This window comes from Numida meleagris, chromosome 3 (genome assembly GCF_002078875.1).
Source record: "Numida meleagris isolate 19003 breed g44 Domestic line chromosome 3, NumMel1.0, whole genome shotgun sequence".
NCBI lineage: Eukaryota > Metazoa > Chordata > Aves > Galliformes > Numididae > Numida > Numida meleagris.
In genome coordinates this window covers 22,950,488-22,967,944 of record NC_034411.1, presented here as the reverse complement: position 1 = coordinate 22,967,944, position 17,457 = coordinate 22,950,488, and the positions used below count along the sequence as shown (strand labels likewise).

Below are 17,457 nucleotides of genomic sequence, written 5' to 3'. Positions count from 1 at the left end.
GAGGACATCTCAAAACAGCAACGAGAATACCAGCTGGCAAAATAATGTTTGCTATGTCAACTTCACTAAAATTTAACGGGAAGCATACAAATGAAAGCATCTTCTACCTGTATACACTGAACTGAAGATGATCCTACTCCTTTTTCTTGCGATGTTCCTAGAGATTGCTGTATGATTTTTCCTCCAGAGTCCTGCCCTATAAAGAATACATTAAAAAGACCGTCATCCTAAGCAAGAACAGAACAATTTCATGTACCTACCCCAATCATTCTACTTGAGCTTTTGGCTTTTAGGTCAGAGATGCCCCATACATTTAAAAACACTAACGTAACTACCCTGGGGACAAACTGGCATATAAAAATGGAACAGGACTGATACTCTGTGCTGCAAAGTACAGAAAGCCTTAAATATAAGGATTTCCTTCCACACCACTGCAACACACCAAAAATTTCAAGTACCGTAAGTATAGCATCCCAAAAATTTACTGAAAAAAATCACACATTTTATCAAACTTTTCTATACACTTCTCTATCTAACTTCAAACTTTTCTGTAACATTTTAATACAAACTTATTTATGCTATCACAAGAGAAGATACACAAGTTTCCAATAATTTGGTAGCTAATGTCTGCAATTTGGAAATGACTTTTGATTTTCATTTCTCCAAGTTGAAAAAAATAAGAAGAATAAAAGACAGTTCAGTTCCGATGAATTTTATAGAGGGAAAACGTAATTCTTTACAGACTAGATTCACCTTTTCAAAAAGCACACACTGAATACTGAAAAATTTTGTTTGCAGTCTCCTAAAAATAAAATTCTGATAAGCTCTATCATCACAAGCCAACAACGCAAGTTTCACACTGTGAAGAAGAATCTATTTCTGCTGCTGCAAAAAACTGACAACCAAATGATTTTTAAAAGCCCGCAGTTGACCTGATAGCGTGTTGCTCAGAAGGCTTGACAGCTGATGTTGTCTCAAATTATCTTGAGCCTTTGATGCAGAAACTGGTGACGTCTGGTTCATACCTTTCTTCTGTGGTACATGCATTAAAAACAAAAACGAAAAACTGAAGTATTTCCTGAAAGCCTTAACAAAGAGGAAAAGAGCAAAAATAGGCAAATGCAGCTCTATGCATCCTCCTTCAGCCTCAAACTTGTCACTGGTGAAGCCTCAGCCATCTTGACTTCTTCCACAGAGTTCAAGAATTTCATACATTCAAATAAGCGAGGAACAGAAACTCCACAAACAGTACAAACACACATTCTAGATGGTACATTCTAGAAGCTCTGCAATTCACCATGACTCCAACTAAAAGCGGTCCTCAGGCAGCTCAGCTTTTGAGAGTCTCTAGAAAAACCACCACGCAGTGGAACAAACTCTCTGGTGTTTAGCAACTAAAAGATACTCAGCTTATGATACCACACAACATTTAAGACTAAGTACAAACGAGCAGACAAACTTAAGTTGAATAACTATATGCTATAACTGATGCTATAACTGCATCAATTGGACAAAAAGGACCAACCAGTTCTCGTCCTAAAGGCACATTCAGAACTTTTAAAATCACTGAACAGACCTCCTCTTAATGAAATTTTCTACAAGTTAAGCTTTTACAAACTGCTTTAGAAGGTATTTCCTCCTAAATACTTTAAGAAACACCTTTCATGTCAATTCCTTTGAATTGAGAACAGAAGCGTATCAATGGTAAGCAGTTTAGAAAATACCACCATAAATCACCAATAAAAACTTCTGAGTTAACTTAAGTGACAGACTCATTCACTCAGTGACAAACTATAGAAAATACCGAGTGAAATGAAGCATCTAGGTTACAGTGATTTTCAGCAGTTACGCAGCATTTGTAACAATACACCTACCAAAATCTACCTCCTCCATATTAACAATTTTAATATCTCGTTAACAAGATTTTAGCACAGCGTACAATCATTTCTCCAGCTGTATTCTGAAGCAGTTTTCTTACCTGACTGAAGGCGAACTGTTGCTGTGTTACTCCAACTGATGTGTGACTAAAGGTGCTGATGGATTTGGAAGAGGATGCTGGAAGACGATGTGATGCACTGACGGGAACTTGAGTCCTGTTCTGTGTGAGCTGATCTCCAGTAAAGTTTCCTCCAGATGCAACAGACTGAACCGATGGTCCCAAGCTAGGATGTACTGAACCAGAAGAACTTACAACGGCGAATCGATTAGAAGCTGACATATTTGAGACTGTAGATTGCCCAGGTGACATTGTCGCAAAACCCGATCTACCTTGAGAAGCATTAGCTTGACTAGGTGACAAATGCAACACTGTTGGTGACGCCTGCTGCAGTGGCACCTGTCCGCCAACAATCTGTGAAGTTCCGTGATTTACTATAACTTGGTTTCCAGGAGCTGTGAAGGTCTGGCCAGAAACAAGCTGAACAGCTGTGTTCTGATTATTCAGCATCTGTCCGGAATACGACTGGTTGGCTCTCAGCATGTTTGTGGAGTTCCTGTTGAGCATTACATGCTCAGCAGACACTTGGCTAGGAACCAACTGGGAAGGCTGAGTCTGAAGAAGCTGTCCATTTATGGCCTGGACATGATGAACTGAGTTAGAATTAACAGACAAACTCGTAGGTATGAGAAACTGGTTTTGAGGTGCGTGAGGCTGTCCCATGGGAGAATGGATAACAATACTACCTCCAGCGTTACCAACTGCCTGAGGTGTAACTGATTTTCTTGTATTTTGCTGATTAACAATGTTAACAGACATATGAGGACCAACTACTGAACTCTGAGGTGAGCTTGCAGAAGCAAACGGAATCCCTTGCTGTACATGATGTTGCTGTATTCCCAAGTTATTCACATTGTAAGCAGATTGCTGACCCATCTGGACAGGCTTTGGTTGGATATTAACGGGTACTTTGTTAGAATTTGGTGCTAAACCCCTCTGAATTATGATATTATGGACAGGTACGGATGTCTGAAAATTTGTGCTGTTAAACGGAACCGTCACAGGTTGTGCTACAGGACTTGTATTTGAGTTCCCAAACAGTGAGTTACCATTAGGAGTTTGTCTATGAACCAGGAGGCTACTGCTCATGTTTGCAGGTGTCTGCTGACCATTGCCCTTCAGTATTATCTGAGATCCATCGAGGTTATTAATGGTCATCATGGAAGGCTGATTACTAAATGAACCAATTAGCTGTATCTGCCCAGAACCACTAATCTGGTTGCTGTTAGACAAATGCTGGCTGGGAACACTAATTCCAACATGTTGCATAAAGCCATGTTGCACGCCGACTGTATTGCTTGCAAAAGATGCTCCAACAGGTTGCTGTACCACTTGAGTAACTCCTATAGGTTGCAACGTCTGACCTGAGTAATTAGAAACATTAGAAGCCTGAGTAAAGGATGCTGATGAAGAAGGATGAAGCTGAGCTTGTGCAAACTGTTGACTAGAACCTACGCTGGCATCCAAATATGCCTCTTCTGCCAAAGTCTGTTCAGTAATATTGGCCTCCTGCAAGGACTTCTGAAGAATATCAAAAGGTTGATCCTCACTAAGATCAGGTAAAGGAGAAGATACAAGTTCATCTTCAAGAAATTGAAGGCTACTGGACAGCTGCAGTCCATCACTAGGCCCCTCTCCAAGCTGACTGCTTACACCTTTTACAGACGACTTAGGGTCAGTGTTCTGAAATGAAAAGTAATAAAATAAATCCTTCTCAGAAATTCTAAACTGTTTCCCCATTAAGCTTTTTCATGCAAACAAACTGCCATACTATGATCACACAGTGCAATTAGCAGCCATTCCACAACATTAAGCAATTGTGTTAAGTCTTTGTCTTGAAGAATTTTAGCAATAAAAGAGTAAGAAAAACAATGCTACAGACTTTGTGTTTTATGTCATTAGAAAAGATTACAGAGAACTACTGCCACTAAAATTACAGCAAATATTAAGTAGCATGCTGAGTTAAAAACTCTTCAAATGTACATCTATAAATACTGTAAAAGAAATCAGAGCCAACTAGCCTACTTTATTTTGGTCTACTGTCAGATTTTCTTTAAAAAAACCAAAACAATAAAAATAAAAAATAAAAAATAAAATAAAATAAAAAACACCACAATACACCCAGAATCTCTAAGCAACACAAATGTCAGGCTCTTAAATTTGTCATTCTTCCCCTCCCTTAAATGGATATTAAATACTTGCAATTGTTCTAAGTTAGATAAGAGTACACCTTTCTAAATTCCAAAATCACATCTCAACTACTGAAAAAACATCCCATGTCTTCTTAGACCATGACTGCATAACGTGGATGTGAAACCTTTGCTTGCATTCATATTCTGAGCTTTCACTCCTTAAACGTCACGGACATTTGTTTTCACCTCATATAAACAAGTTAAGGCAACGTAAGCTGTAATTATCACATGCAACCATGTCCCCACCCTAAACATTTAAGCATATTTAATTCAGAATTTTAACCTGACCTGTTTCTGAATCAGCCTGTATATTTTATGAAACTTCACGCATGTTCTAAAACAGACTGCACTTGGAATTCAATATTTATATATGCTTACATATGTATGTACACACATATAATTTTATTAACAGATATGCTTATTAAAAGAATTAAATCAGTACTTGAATGTCCTGATATCTGCACCTCACGAAAACCTAAAATTATGAATCAGGTTCTCCACTGTACCTAGCTACCATCTGGCAGAGCAAAAAGTAGTCATTATATAGGGCTCTGCTGGAACTCAGGACCGTTATGCTCCTGGGATGAATTCCTTTCTGCATCTGTAACTTGGCTCCAATGACAACGACCAATGTGAAACCTCTCATAACATTTAGATACCTCCAGTTAATGTAGTTACCATTAATACTAACAATACAACAACAAATAACAATAACAGTAATCATACAATACAGTAATTGTAATAAATAATAATAATATAATAATAATATAATAATTAAATAATACATAATTGTATGCGAAGACGAAGAGTGTGAAACTTTTGCTCTGGAATGAAGAATATTGAGCTTCATCCCCTGCTCTCAGGACTGGTTAACATCCAAACACAGTTTTATATACACAGCCTGGAAACTTTTACCTTCCAACTTAACATCTCTATCACTGCTGCCATGATTCTGAACAGCCACACAGAACATTATGCTATTTTCAAAAGAGATCAGTGCAATTTCATGAATCTGTACCAATGACAGTTTTATTCTCACTGGCTCCATGCATATTCTGCTCTCAAACTATTCCACTACGCCTAGCAGGAAAGTGACTGAAGTCACTAGATACAATCCAGGCAATGACTACAGAACTCTCCCACGAGAGATGTAACAGAAACCGATGACAGCCAGGAAACAAACCTGTAATCAGTGGAGAAGTTAAGCAATCATTCACTCTGAGAGGAAGTAAGGAAAAAAAAGAAAAGCAGACTGCCTTCTCTCCCTGAAGTCACCATGAATTTCATCTTGTTTGTGTTAGGTGTTGGCTGTGCACATTTACCAGCTAGGGCACTGAACCCTTGACACAGAATTTGTAAATTCTGCCACTGAAAGGCATTATATGGGCATCACTACAGTCAATTCTACTTCATGGTAGCAATTCTGAATACATACAGAAACAGAATTTTCAGTATATACAAGAATTTTAACGGCAAAAGGAAGTCAGAAACCCTCAACTTTTCAGGTATCTTAAGTTATATGCAGGGCCTGTGAAGCCATCCACCAGTGGCATTTGTATTCCAGATACCTCTTGTGCCCTTGCAAGGCACTGTATGCATCCATCCTCACAATCAAGTCATTTTTCACTGAAGTCAGCATATGGCTTCTACCCAAGGAAGGGAGGGGAGAAAAGATGGTGTTGGTATTCAATACGAAGACACAGAAGTACAAGAACAGAGCACAAAGGGAACAAGACCCAGAGAGTAATAATAACAAGAAGCCACCATAGAAACACACACTAGAAAACCTGTTTCCCTAATCGCCTGTCTTCTAGATTACCCACTCCCACCAATTTTATACACCATAAAGCTCTAACAGCAACTGCCAAATATTTTTGTTTCTCCCAACTGCTATTCCCTACCCAATAATTCCATATTCCCCAGTAATCTACTTCCTCTCGAAATTATTACCCAAAAAGCTCAATTTCTTAAACACTCCAGAAATAACCCCAACTTCTGCCCATCTACTCGTGCCTATCAGAAGAATGTCCATAAAGAACAACTAGAAAGCCTACGCTATGGCAAATATATGTCATATATTATCTTTTTTTCTCCATAGCCTCATCTTTCCTAGGATGCATCCTCAAAACCCACCTCTGTCATGCTGCATATAGGAAACCGCTGTCTGATAATAGCTAGCCTTGTACCATGCTGAGACCACTTTCACTGATCAGCTGAAAACTGGGCACACCCTATAAGGTAACCCAACTCCCCCACAGCTATCTCAACCAGCATAGCTGTCACATCTTGATCTTTCAGCCTGTAAGGTCTGTGGAGAAATACCTGTCACTAAGTTTACGTTTTTACTTTGATATTTAAATTGCAATTGAAAGTGGAAGAACAGGGCAAACAGAAGCGTCGCTAGTTCTCTATGAAGAAAGAAACATCTTTCAAGAATCATTTAACCAATTATTTAAGATCCTTACACATTTATAGTATTCCCACATATCAGCCAGGAACATGGTGCAAACATGCAAAGTCGAGACAACAGTAGAACAGAAAGAGGAATTAACACGGAAACCCTACTGTATATTAAAAAAACTGAATGCTGCGATGAATAAGTCATATTAAAACTAAGAAACAACAACAAAAATCCACTAATGAAATAAAAGAAATGTGGGTAAGAAGGGAATCTCTGGAAACCAACTAGTCCAGCCTCCTACTCAAGGGAAGTCTATTGCCAACACTAGATCAGATCAGCCTCGGCTGTATCTCCAAGTACAGGAAGTCCACAACATTACCGGGTAAAACTTGATGCAGTGCTGCAACATTCCTAACACAAAAAGAATGCTGGGGGGTTGGAACTAGATGGTTTTTAAGGTCATCTCCAATCTAGTCATAGAATCATATCTCATAGAATGGCTTACTTACGACACCTAATGAATTTCAAGTGACTTCTCTAACACAGAAATTAGAGGAAGAAAACATCCCCAGCTAGCTACTCAGTCTAAAGAGCAAATAAATAACATGAATTAAACTTTATAATTGCTGGCTCAGATTTTTCCTAGAAATAAGGAACAAAAATATCCAACGATTCACAGGAAATGTATAAATAATACATTTAGATGTAGAAATAATACATTACATGTAGAACATCTGAGAACTACTACATCTACAATCACTAAACTTATATTCCCAATACACTGAATAGTTACACCAAAGAATATCACTGCTCAGCAAATGGCTTTTGAAAATCTGCAAAAAATGGCCCAGTAGCGCTAACGTCTTTTGACTCAGTCACCACTGAAAACCCAGTAGAAATACTTGAGCAGAACGAGGTGGTCCTACGAGAACATTCAGAATTTTCATATGGAAAAGGTCAAAGCCCAAATACACTTTATTCAGTTTTATAAAAGCCAAATAAAGCAGCAACAGAAACACGCAGTTTCAAAAACATTTTTCTCCTGACCACTTACATTGGAGTTGGCGAAAATGGAATTTGAGTTGGCTACAGAATATTCTGCATTTGTCAAGTCTTCGTTGCTCTGGTAAAAGACAAAATCATGTTTAGAAATAATACACTGCAGTAAAGGTTTTGTATGTCTCACACACAGGAATGCTACTTACAGATTTACTACTAGGTCCATGCAGAAAATAATTCAGTGCCTGTGGGTCCCTTAAAAAAAAAAAAAAGAAGAAGAAGTTACTACTTTGGCATCTCTTTCTGCTAATGAGGCTAATTTAACTGAGACAGATGCTCTTAACTCACATCAATCGGGTTTTATGACTCCAGTGCAAAGTTCAAAGTTTATACCATTTGAGGCTGTTTCTTTATCAGCACGATTGGCAGATACTGATCAGATTTACTGTCATTGCACAGACATTTCAATCAACCAACCACGTTCATCACAAAATCTCAGTCACACTATTTCTTTTTATGAGGGTATTACTCTCATTCTCTTAAAACGCAGCATTTCACAACAGCACACATTACAAAACCTAAGGAAAATACTACAACCAGGTAACACGAGAACTAAAACAGCAACCACCTCCTCTACTGAGATTAATTATTATGCCGGCTCAGTTACTGCTTAAGTCAATAGGATATTTACCAAGTCAAATCTTGTAACGTGTTTTCTGACACTGTTAACAAAAACTCATGGTTTTTTTTCGCCAGAGTAAAAAGCTGCACCAAGTGAAATCAACCATACAAATAATTGATTAAATGTTACAGAGTACCGTTTCAGTGCATTCCATGAACCTGGCACTATAACTGAATAGAACTCGGATTTAAACTGTGGTCTGACAGAGTAAGTGTTGGAAATTCAAATAATTTAAAAATACTTAAATATAGTTGTGCATGTAGACCTCATAAAAAGCATTAAAAATGTGCTACAAGTGATTATTTTAATATAAATTATTATCAATCATTTCCCAACATGTCCATTAGCCTAAAGAGCAAAGTGACATAGAGTCTTTTAACTTTAAAACTTCTTTATTAATTAAGAAGCAATAATAAAAAAAGATTTTGAGAAACAGGAGATTCTCATCGAAAAAGAAGTTAATTCAAAGCATCTCTCCTCTCTTCATCATCCTAGAAAACAAAAAGAGAACAAGTTAATCTATCAGGTTTAATAGTCTTCTAAAAGCACAAACACATGTCTCTTATTTAGGAAAAAAATACTGCATTTATATGTTTAAAAAGGTAGCATTTGGCAGGGACTTCATGGTACAATTATGTTTACAACACACAAGTGGCTACATATATTGTCAAGCAAAAAAAAAATATCGTTTTTATAGTAGAAATTTCAAGAATTCAGGAGAAAGATCCCTGTATGAGATCATGAGGTCTGACACACTTATTTTACTGATACATAATCAAGGCATTTAATACTAACTTCATTCACTGGCTTTAAGTCATGAAAAACACAATTAGAAAGGGAGAATACTTCATCACCTTAAATATTGTCTTTAGCAACTAAGCAATTTTAGAAGGCACTTACCAAAAGCCAAAGATGCTGTTGTCCATTCTTCTAGAACACAGTAACCGCTGTGAGCACCAGGAAAAATGCTGTAATTTTTCAAACACTGATCTGGATAGAGAGCACTTCATTTTCTGGACCACCTGCAAACTTGCACCAGGATCCTCATGATTCACATTCATGATACAGCACTTAATTATCCAATGCGCTGAATTATCATCTTTATGTTAAAGCAGGATGTATTTTTATTTCTCACAGCTACGGTCAGTAACCTTGGACAGTACACAACACAGAATGTAACTGTGATCCATCACTGGCAACACTTTTGCTATAGCGTCCAGAGAGTAATCCCTAAATTACAGTAGCCACTGCAATAGCATTCTACTTTTCTCTTAAGTTCTCATTAGTTTCGCTGGAAGTCTTGAGTGCATAAGAAATGCAGAAAACCTATTTATTTACTACATTTAAGACAGTATTAAAAAAGAAAAAAACTCCTGTATGAAACAGATACCATATTTTAACAGCTGCTACATGACCAATGCCACACTAATTTCTGGTAGGGTTTGAACTAAAGTACCAAGTATGAGATGTTTCTTCTCAAGTTTTAAATGTATTAGAGCATACTACCCGTTCTTGAATACTTGATATGAAAGTTAGCCAAGAAAAGGTAACCTGTCATTTATAAAACAGGCAGAAATCTTGCATTGCAGTAATCCAGTTATTGTATTATGAGATACCTATATGGAATACATTACTGCAGATAAATCCATTATTAAAAGTAAAATCCCCAATTTGATTAAAATCAGCACCTTTTGAGCAAAACGGTAACATGTTCTTGTTTGTTGTGGATACTTTACAGTACTAGGCAGCATTTCTTCTAATATTTTTCTGCAAACACATGTGACTAGTAGAAATTAAGGGTTGAGAAAATAATGTAGTATTACTTTTCCCTTTAAAATACAAGTAGTGTCAATAGAGTTCCCAGTTCCACCACTCAAAAAGCTGAACTTTTTTTTTAAGCCCCTAAAAAAGTTCTCTGCAATAAAGTCTGTAACAACATCCCTATTACTCTGCTTCTGCAATGACTTTGTATTACCATTAAGTGAAAAGAGACTTCAATTTCTATGCCCACTCATTCCTTAGCTGCTCTTGAGAAGAATGTCAACAAGTGGAGTGTCACCTAGCATGAAGTGGAACTGAAGGTTGTGTTATACATGCATCTGCATGAAGGGAAGCACAGCTTCATTTCATTTCAACAAAGCGTAGCTACTCACCTTATTTGCAAGTCACCTAGTATTGATACGATACCAGAAAATAACCAGTTTCTAAAAGATAACTTTGTCAAAAGATTTTTTCCCAACCTTTCCAAAGAATTACATAAGGAAAACTTACCCAATAAGATCAAGGAGACAGGATTCATCATCATCATCATCCATGACAACTATAAAAAAAAAAAAGGGAGAGGATGTATGTTTGTCACACATCAGAGAAAACATTACTTTCAACAGTAAAATCATTTTAGACTATCTCAATGGTTTTTATCAAACAGTTCACAGGAGTTGACACTTACTATTGGCAAAGTTCTTAAATATGAACAAGCATATTCTACAGAGACCTGTACAAATTCAAAACATTTATCTCAAAATCAAATTCAGCCACACTTCATGATCTACAGAACTCCATACAGTATCTTATTATTCAGGGATTTTTCACTTTGTTGCTGGTTTTTTTTTTTAAACCGTGCTCATCTTAGCTATTGCTAGTCACAATACACCCAATTTCAGTTTCTCCTCAACAACACTCAAGAGTGTACTTAAATGAACTTGTAATTAATAGTACAGGGTTCTGAGAATCCTTTTAAAAACAGGTGGGCAATTCATTTGCATTAGTCAAACTGAACGTAGGCATCCACTGGGCACAAAGCATTTTCAGTCTTGCAGCATCCCAGTCACCATCTCTTGTACCCACTGCTTGATCAGATGAGCACTACCTGTAACAAATATGCTCCCTCACTTTTTTCTCTGCTGTTCCTTTGAAGCTTCTGTTTGCATGTCCCTGGCTCTCCCACTCACTGTAACTCTCCAAATCTCATCCAAGACTATAACATCTTCTCCACTTCCAGTCGGTAACTCTCAGAATCTCTTTATCTTCCCTTATTCTCTATAGAGATCCCAACTAATCAACCGACGATAGCATTTCCTATACCTCTTTGAAACCTGGCATCCATTCAGTTATCCAACATCATCCACGCAATACCATATCATCAAATCAAACCGATTCCTCTGCATGCCATGCCTGTGTTTTTCTCAGCTCCCCTTGAAATTCTGCCATCAAATTTAACACTCAATTCTAGTTAGATTAAAATGAACTGAAGCCAATCTCTTAACTTATGTCAAAACAGAAATTTACTCCCCGACCAGCTCTGCATACATCGTTCTGTGGGCTCTCGTGTCTGTCCACAATGATTGAAATGAAGGGACCTGTCTCATGGAAGGCTGAAAGCGCTGGGACTGTTCAACCAGGAGAACAGAAGGCTCGGGGGCAATCTTAGCAATGGGTAGAAATGCCTGATGGAAGGACATCAGGAAGACAGCCAAATTTTTGTCAGTGGTCAAAGATACAAGGGACACAAAATGTTTCTCTTTAAACTTAAGAAAAAAGTTTTTCTTCTGTGAGGTTGTCAAACAGTGGTGCAGGCCGCCCAGTGAGGCCATGGAGTATTTGTCTCTGGAGGTTCCCCAACCCAGCTGATGCAGCCCCAAGCAGCCTGCCCTGGCTGGTCCTCCTGCCAGCAGGCCATTGAGCAAGGCATTCCCAGATGTCCTTCCTATCTCAACCGCCCCCCGATTCTGTAATCTCTTCCTATACCTCACTGATTTTGAAGCCAGCTTCTACCTCATACTAGCAGAAAATACCCCAGCCCTTATGCTGTGCAGCCCCATGCTTATTGACTGACAGCGTGCAGCAGAGGATCCATCACTGCAAGGATGCCTCAGTATCTCTGCTCCAAGAGAACAGGAAAGCAGATCACGGCTACAGTGAAACATTAGACAAAAATCAGCATTCATGAGCTGACTCCGCATTTTCAGGAAAATACTTCCTCCCATGGTTCAGTAGCACATCTGCTCACTGTTGCAAACCAGCAGCATAAATGCTGGTCTTGCAACTGAATGGAAAGCAAATTACAAGACATTTTATGATGTGGCTGAATTTAAATGTAGATGTACATTAGTAAGAACAAATCACTAAGTGATTAGCATTCTGCTTTAATGGCACCATTAACACTTCTTACAGGAAGCTATTATATCCTTATACAGCATATACAGCTCTCAAAAGCAGGTTCCAAAGACTCCTAGCTGAATGGAGAAGAAGAAAAAAAAAAAAAACTTTTTCCACATTGCATGCCTACTTTTAAAAATCCTATTCCATATCACTGTGGTAACACAAACACTGATACTTGAAATCAGTAAAACTCCTTCACTTTACCAAACCAAACATTCTCTGTGACCATACAATAAAGGCTTACCATTGTGGGAAAGTCCAAGTGACTGCACAGAATTTTGTTCAACCACTACTCCGATGGGTATTAAAACTACTAACACAAATGAGATGAATTTGCTAAGTTCACCAAACTCTGGAAAACTTGTGTTTATAAAAATTGCAAGAGGAAAAAAAAAAAAAAACAGCAGGAAAATGCCAAGGAGAAAAAATCGGAATGGTAATACATGCTTTCTACTATTCAGCCCTTCTGCTAAACACTTAGCTCACTTCATTAGAAAAATTCATTGCTGTGTTTTTACTGTCTATTCACTACACAAGAAAAATCTACCTTACTGTAAGCTCCTATCAGTTTACAAGACAATAAAGACAAAAATGAAGAAAACAGCTACATTTTTGTAAACTCCATGAGCAACTACCAGTCCTCCCAGTACAACTAACATGCTCTACCAAAATTTTTGCCATCGCTAGCAGAATTCTTACAGCAGCGTCCAGTTGAAGAGGCTGCTGTACTCTCAACACTTTGAAAACCACAAATAAACCAAAAAATACATCACTACCACCTCAACATCCCCCCAGTGAGGGTTGTGTAACACCACACTGGTGTGATGCCGGATGGCAGTGTGTCTGTGAAATACCACAGGACCAACACGCAGCTGGAACACCACTCACACATACAAGTGGTCTGTGAGGGAAGAGTCAAGTTCACAACCAAGTCACATAAGCTCACTACCTATTTAGAACAAATTCTGTTAGCATTTCACAACGTGTACCCAAGGTCTACCTAACGACGTAACTACACATTTAATTCTTTCTAACTGATGCCAATTTTCAATGACCATTTGTGTTCTGCTAACTTCAGACAGCAACAAAAAAGGTGTACAAATTAAATTCTTGTACAGCTATCTGTGCAGTCTTTCTGTAAAAGAGGGCCACTTGAGCAACATGTGACCTTGACAGAAATTGTCATTTGAAAGTGTAAAATAAACATTAGCCTACCCCATGAAATTTCCCCAATGTGCTTGTTCCAGCACAAACAGTAGAAAAGCTTACTGCTTTTTCTTTCCAACTGTCCTTTTTGTCTTTTGATACCCAAGTTAAACAAATGTAGTGTTTGTTAACACAGTGGACAAAATTACTGATGTATGAAATGCGTACAACTCACATTACCAAGACAGCATGAAAACATAACTCTACACAGTGAGTGAGAACTAGATGAGAGCCGCACGGTGCGGACCAGTGGCCTGCTAAGCACTATGAGTGCAACCCAGGGGACGCACGGGAAGAAAACATTACAACTTCAGCAGTCTGTGTATATAATTTATAAATAAATATTCATATATTAGGTGTGTTTGACTGACAATGTCTGGAGACCACTGGCGCAGGCTCATTTCTGGCTTTGGCTCAGCTGGCTGGGGTCTCGGCCCATGGGCAGTGGCACGAGGCCTGGTGAGGCCTAGCTGTGTGCCCCAGTGAGAGAGACAGCTGGGGAGAAACACCCGCACAGCCTCATGGGTATCTGCCACACTGTACCCCAACACAGATCATTATCAGCAGCACAGTTCAACGGTGTCTTTTAATTTAAATGCAACATTCCGTTTTTCAAACTCAGCCCTGCTAATGCATCCAACTGATTTACCAAGTGTCAATGCCTAACTAATTAGTAGTCACTACCCAACTGATACTCCCTGAAACTTGCTTCATGGTACCTGGAGAAGGCATACTGCCTATTTGTAACAACATCCCTGCTAATTGCTAGGAAATAACCAGGCTGCCCTTTATTGCACACTCTCAAACAGATTATAAGAGAGCGAAAGCCATTAAGCTGGCAAGGAACTACCAGCTATGCAGGTCAATCCTTTGAGGCGCTGCTACCGTGCGGCCTGAAAGCCTCCATCCTCCTTCCAACAGTCCAAGTTAAACCGCAGCACAAACCAACACGCTGCCCTGAAGCTCTCCTGTTCACCTTCCTCACATCAGCTCTGGGCTTTGAACTAGCAAAGAAAATTGATTTGACAAAATACATTGATCTGTTTCAATTTGAATGAGCTTCCTGGTCTGTTTTTGACTTGCCACAGAACTACATGAGCACTTGTGAGGCCCCATCTGAAATACTGTGTCCAGTTTTGAACCCTCACTATATGACAAACTCAACAGTCCAGCAGAGTGCCGACAAAATCATGAGGCACCCGGAGCACAGCACTATAAAGTCTGAGGGGAGTATACTTCCTCAGTCTGGACAACAGGAGGCTAAAGGAGGCACTAACTGCAGTCCTCCACTTACCTTCAGCAACAGCCAACGCCTGCAACATAGAAAACTCAATTGGAGATGAGGAAAATAAGCGCAGAAACGAGAAGGCTCAAGCACCACAGCTGAAGAATGACTGTCTTTGCCTACTTTCAAAACTCACACGGATCTGACTTCAAAGCTAGCTCTGCTTACAGCAGGGAACTGGACCAGATAACCTCCCAAGTGGTCCTTACCAGTCCAAATTCTTCATCACCACACTACACAACCTCAAATATCCCGTAACACAAAAAAGGTTTATAATGTGCAAAGTTGTTAAAACCGGATGTGTCCAGAAACTGTCCAAACTGAACTATTCATACATATTTAATATCCAGTACACAATTTTTAAAACTGAAACAGTGGGAGAACTGTTCCAGGTGGGAGAGAGAATGATGAAAAATTGGATCCCAAACACTTAACTGTTTACAAGGCCCAGATCACTCATCTTTTGCTGGTCATGAGACAAAGACAAGCATTACTACTGCTCCATCACTTCTAAATCCTCTACAGGTCTGTAGAATCTACACAAATTCTGTATATGATCCAGAGAAGCTACCCAAAAGAACACCTTTGCCAACAACTGATGCCAGTTGCTGATATTTCATAAGCTTTACTGGTATGCCAAACATTCAGATAATACTGTTCCAAGTACTGGACTTTAGATTTAGTCAAATTGTCTTGAAGCTCGTCATAAAAATTTTCAAAGTCATTTATAATTTCATTACAAACTTCATAAAAAACTTCACATATTAATATATTTCATATCTTATAAAAATCCAATAGTGGTAATAGTGGTTACTACAGAAAGGCAAAGTTTAGAGCAGTAATTCTCGGAAGTGTGGTAAGAACAACACTAAAACCCGGTAAGCCACAAATAAATGCATTTACCTGCAAACTCACAACTTCCACGCAACTACACGATACCAGTTCCTGACTGGCAGCACAGTGCCTCATGAATTTGAGACTGAGCAATAGCACTTGGAAATCAACGTTTTATACATGGCAATGACTTTTGTAGTTACAGTGGGAAAAAGTTACATGAAAAAGATCACAGCAGGATTAAGACTGACTCTACAACATTTGCAGGGGCAAAACGCCCAGAGCTGAAGTCCTCCCCTGACAGAAACTTTCATCACAACTGCCAAGCACAGTGCCAATAATTTTGCTCAGCGTGCTTCTGAACTAGGAAAAAAAAAAAAAAAAAAAAAGATGTCATTTCACCACATATCAGGTAATGGGCACCATCTATTCAGTATTCACTTCAGTTGCTGAGACTACTGCCTTGAACCTACTGCTGGTTATCATGCAGGTTCCTGACAGACCAACCCCTGGGCACACTAAAGGAAACCTACCTGCATGGGTGCTGCAGAACCTTGCCTACGATCTCTGCAGCACAGCAGTATAAGAGTACAAAGCAAACCCTTAGCTAGTTAATACAGTCTAGCACCTTGCAAATTGAATAGTTTCAGATTGTTCAGAGTTTTTTTCCAGCTAAGCAAGCATGTTAACTGGTTTAAGAGCTGTTCATCACATCTGGCCTCTTCATTTTCAAGATGCTGATTTCTACTCAGATAGAAGACAAAAAACAACAACTATTATGAGGTACTTCCACTTCCCCTCTGTCAGTGTAAAAATCACATGCACCAGAACAACAACACATCAGTCAATAAATGAGTGCTAAATATTTTTCTAAAAGTGATGGCAAATAAAAAACTCTCTAATTTTACTCAGGCAAAAATACAGAAGACAACTATGGAAAAGTTGTCATTCTAAGACAAAAAAAAAAGAAAAATGAATTTTTAAAGTGTACCTTGTAAAATAAAAGGGCTCGGCTACTCTCCTATAAACCATATGGTGCTTATATTCTATAACATAAATATTTCTTATACTTTCCCTCCCAGAGTAATTAAAAAAAACACAACTGTTATACAGTTGCAAAATCTACCAAGAGCTGTACTCTTAAGAGTTCACAAAGGAAGAAATTTAGGATCCTAACCTAGTAACACAATGCATTTTGCAAGTGTGAATCTTTTTCTGTACTGAATAGCACTTTCAAGACGAACTTAGAATGCTTGAAATCAGCTGAGGAATTCTGAATTTAAAGCATCAGTGCTCTCAACAGCTTTCTGTGTGTGACAGAGTATGGGACTAAATCTGTAATTTCCACCATTCAGAAGAACAATGCCAAACCTCTCTTTGTGGTAAAACTACTCCAGAAAAAATGGGAACTACTCAGGACTTAGATAAAAAGCAACAATCACAATGCACAAGTGCTATCTCTCATGAAGTAAATAACCTGTGCGAAAGTAAGCATCTTCAGTTTCTGAGATTTGGCAGGCGATCAACACCTGAAAGGACAGGTAGAGTGTACACAATAATTACATACTGGTTCCACATAAAGAAGGGCAAATAAAAAACAAACACTAGAGCTCAAACAGCCTACAATAAGCTGCTCATTCATCCCTTAAATTTGATTTCACATAAACATACCATAAAAAATTAGCCTCAATTTGAGTTTGG

At 38.5% G+C, this 17,457-nt stretch overlaps 1 protein-coding gene across 6 annotated transcripts in view; it reads right to left on the bottom strand.

The window, feature by feature from the left end:
* The window catches only part of BICRAL (BRD4 interacting chromatin remodeling complex associated protein like), a 42,876-nt gene that overhangs the window by 8,309 nt on the left and 17,110 nt on the right, over window positions 1-17,457 (bottom strand). For 5 of the 6 annotated variants that reach the window (XM_021392809.1, XM_021392806.1, XM_021392808.1 and 2 more), the window contains exons 2-7: window positions 10,542-10,590; window positions 7,795-7,843; window positions 7,644-7,712; window positions 1,979-3,679; window positions 933-1,032; window positions 108-196 (exon numbers count right to left, since the gene is read on the bottom strand). In XM_021392809.1, the coding sequence (XP_021248484.1) occupies window positions 108-196; window positions 933-1,032; window positions 1,979-3,679; window positions 7,644-7,712; window positions 7,795-7,843; window positions 10,542-10,585 (2,052 nt within the window). In that variant the 5' untranslated portion in view covers window positions 10,586-10,590. Of the gene's footprint in view, window positions 1-107; window positions 197-932; window positions 1,033-1,978; window positions 3,680-7,643; window positions 7,713-7,794; window positions 7,844-10,541; window positions 10,591-12,675; window positions 16,703-17,457 lie in introns of those variants that run through there. The other variant, XM_021392807.1, reaches the window with a different exon arrangement.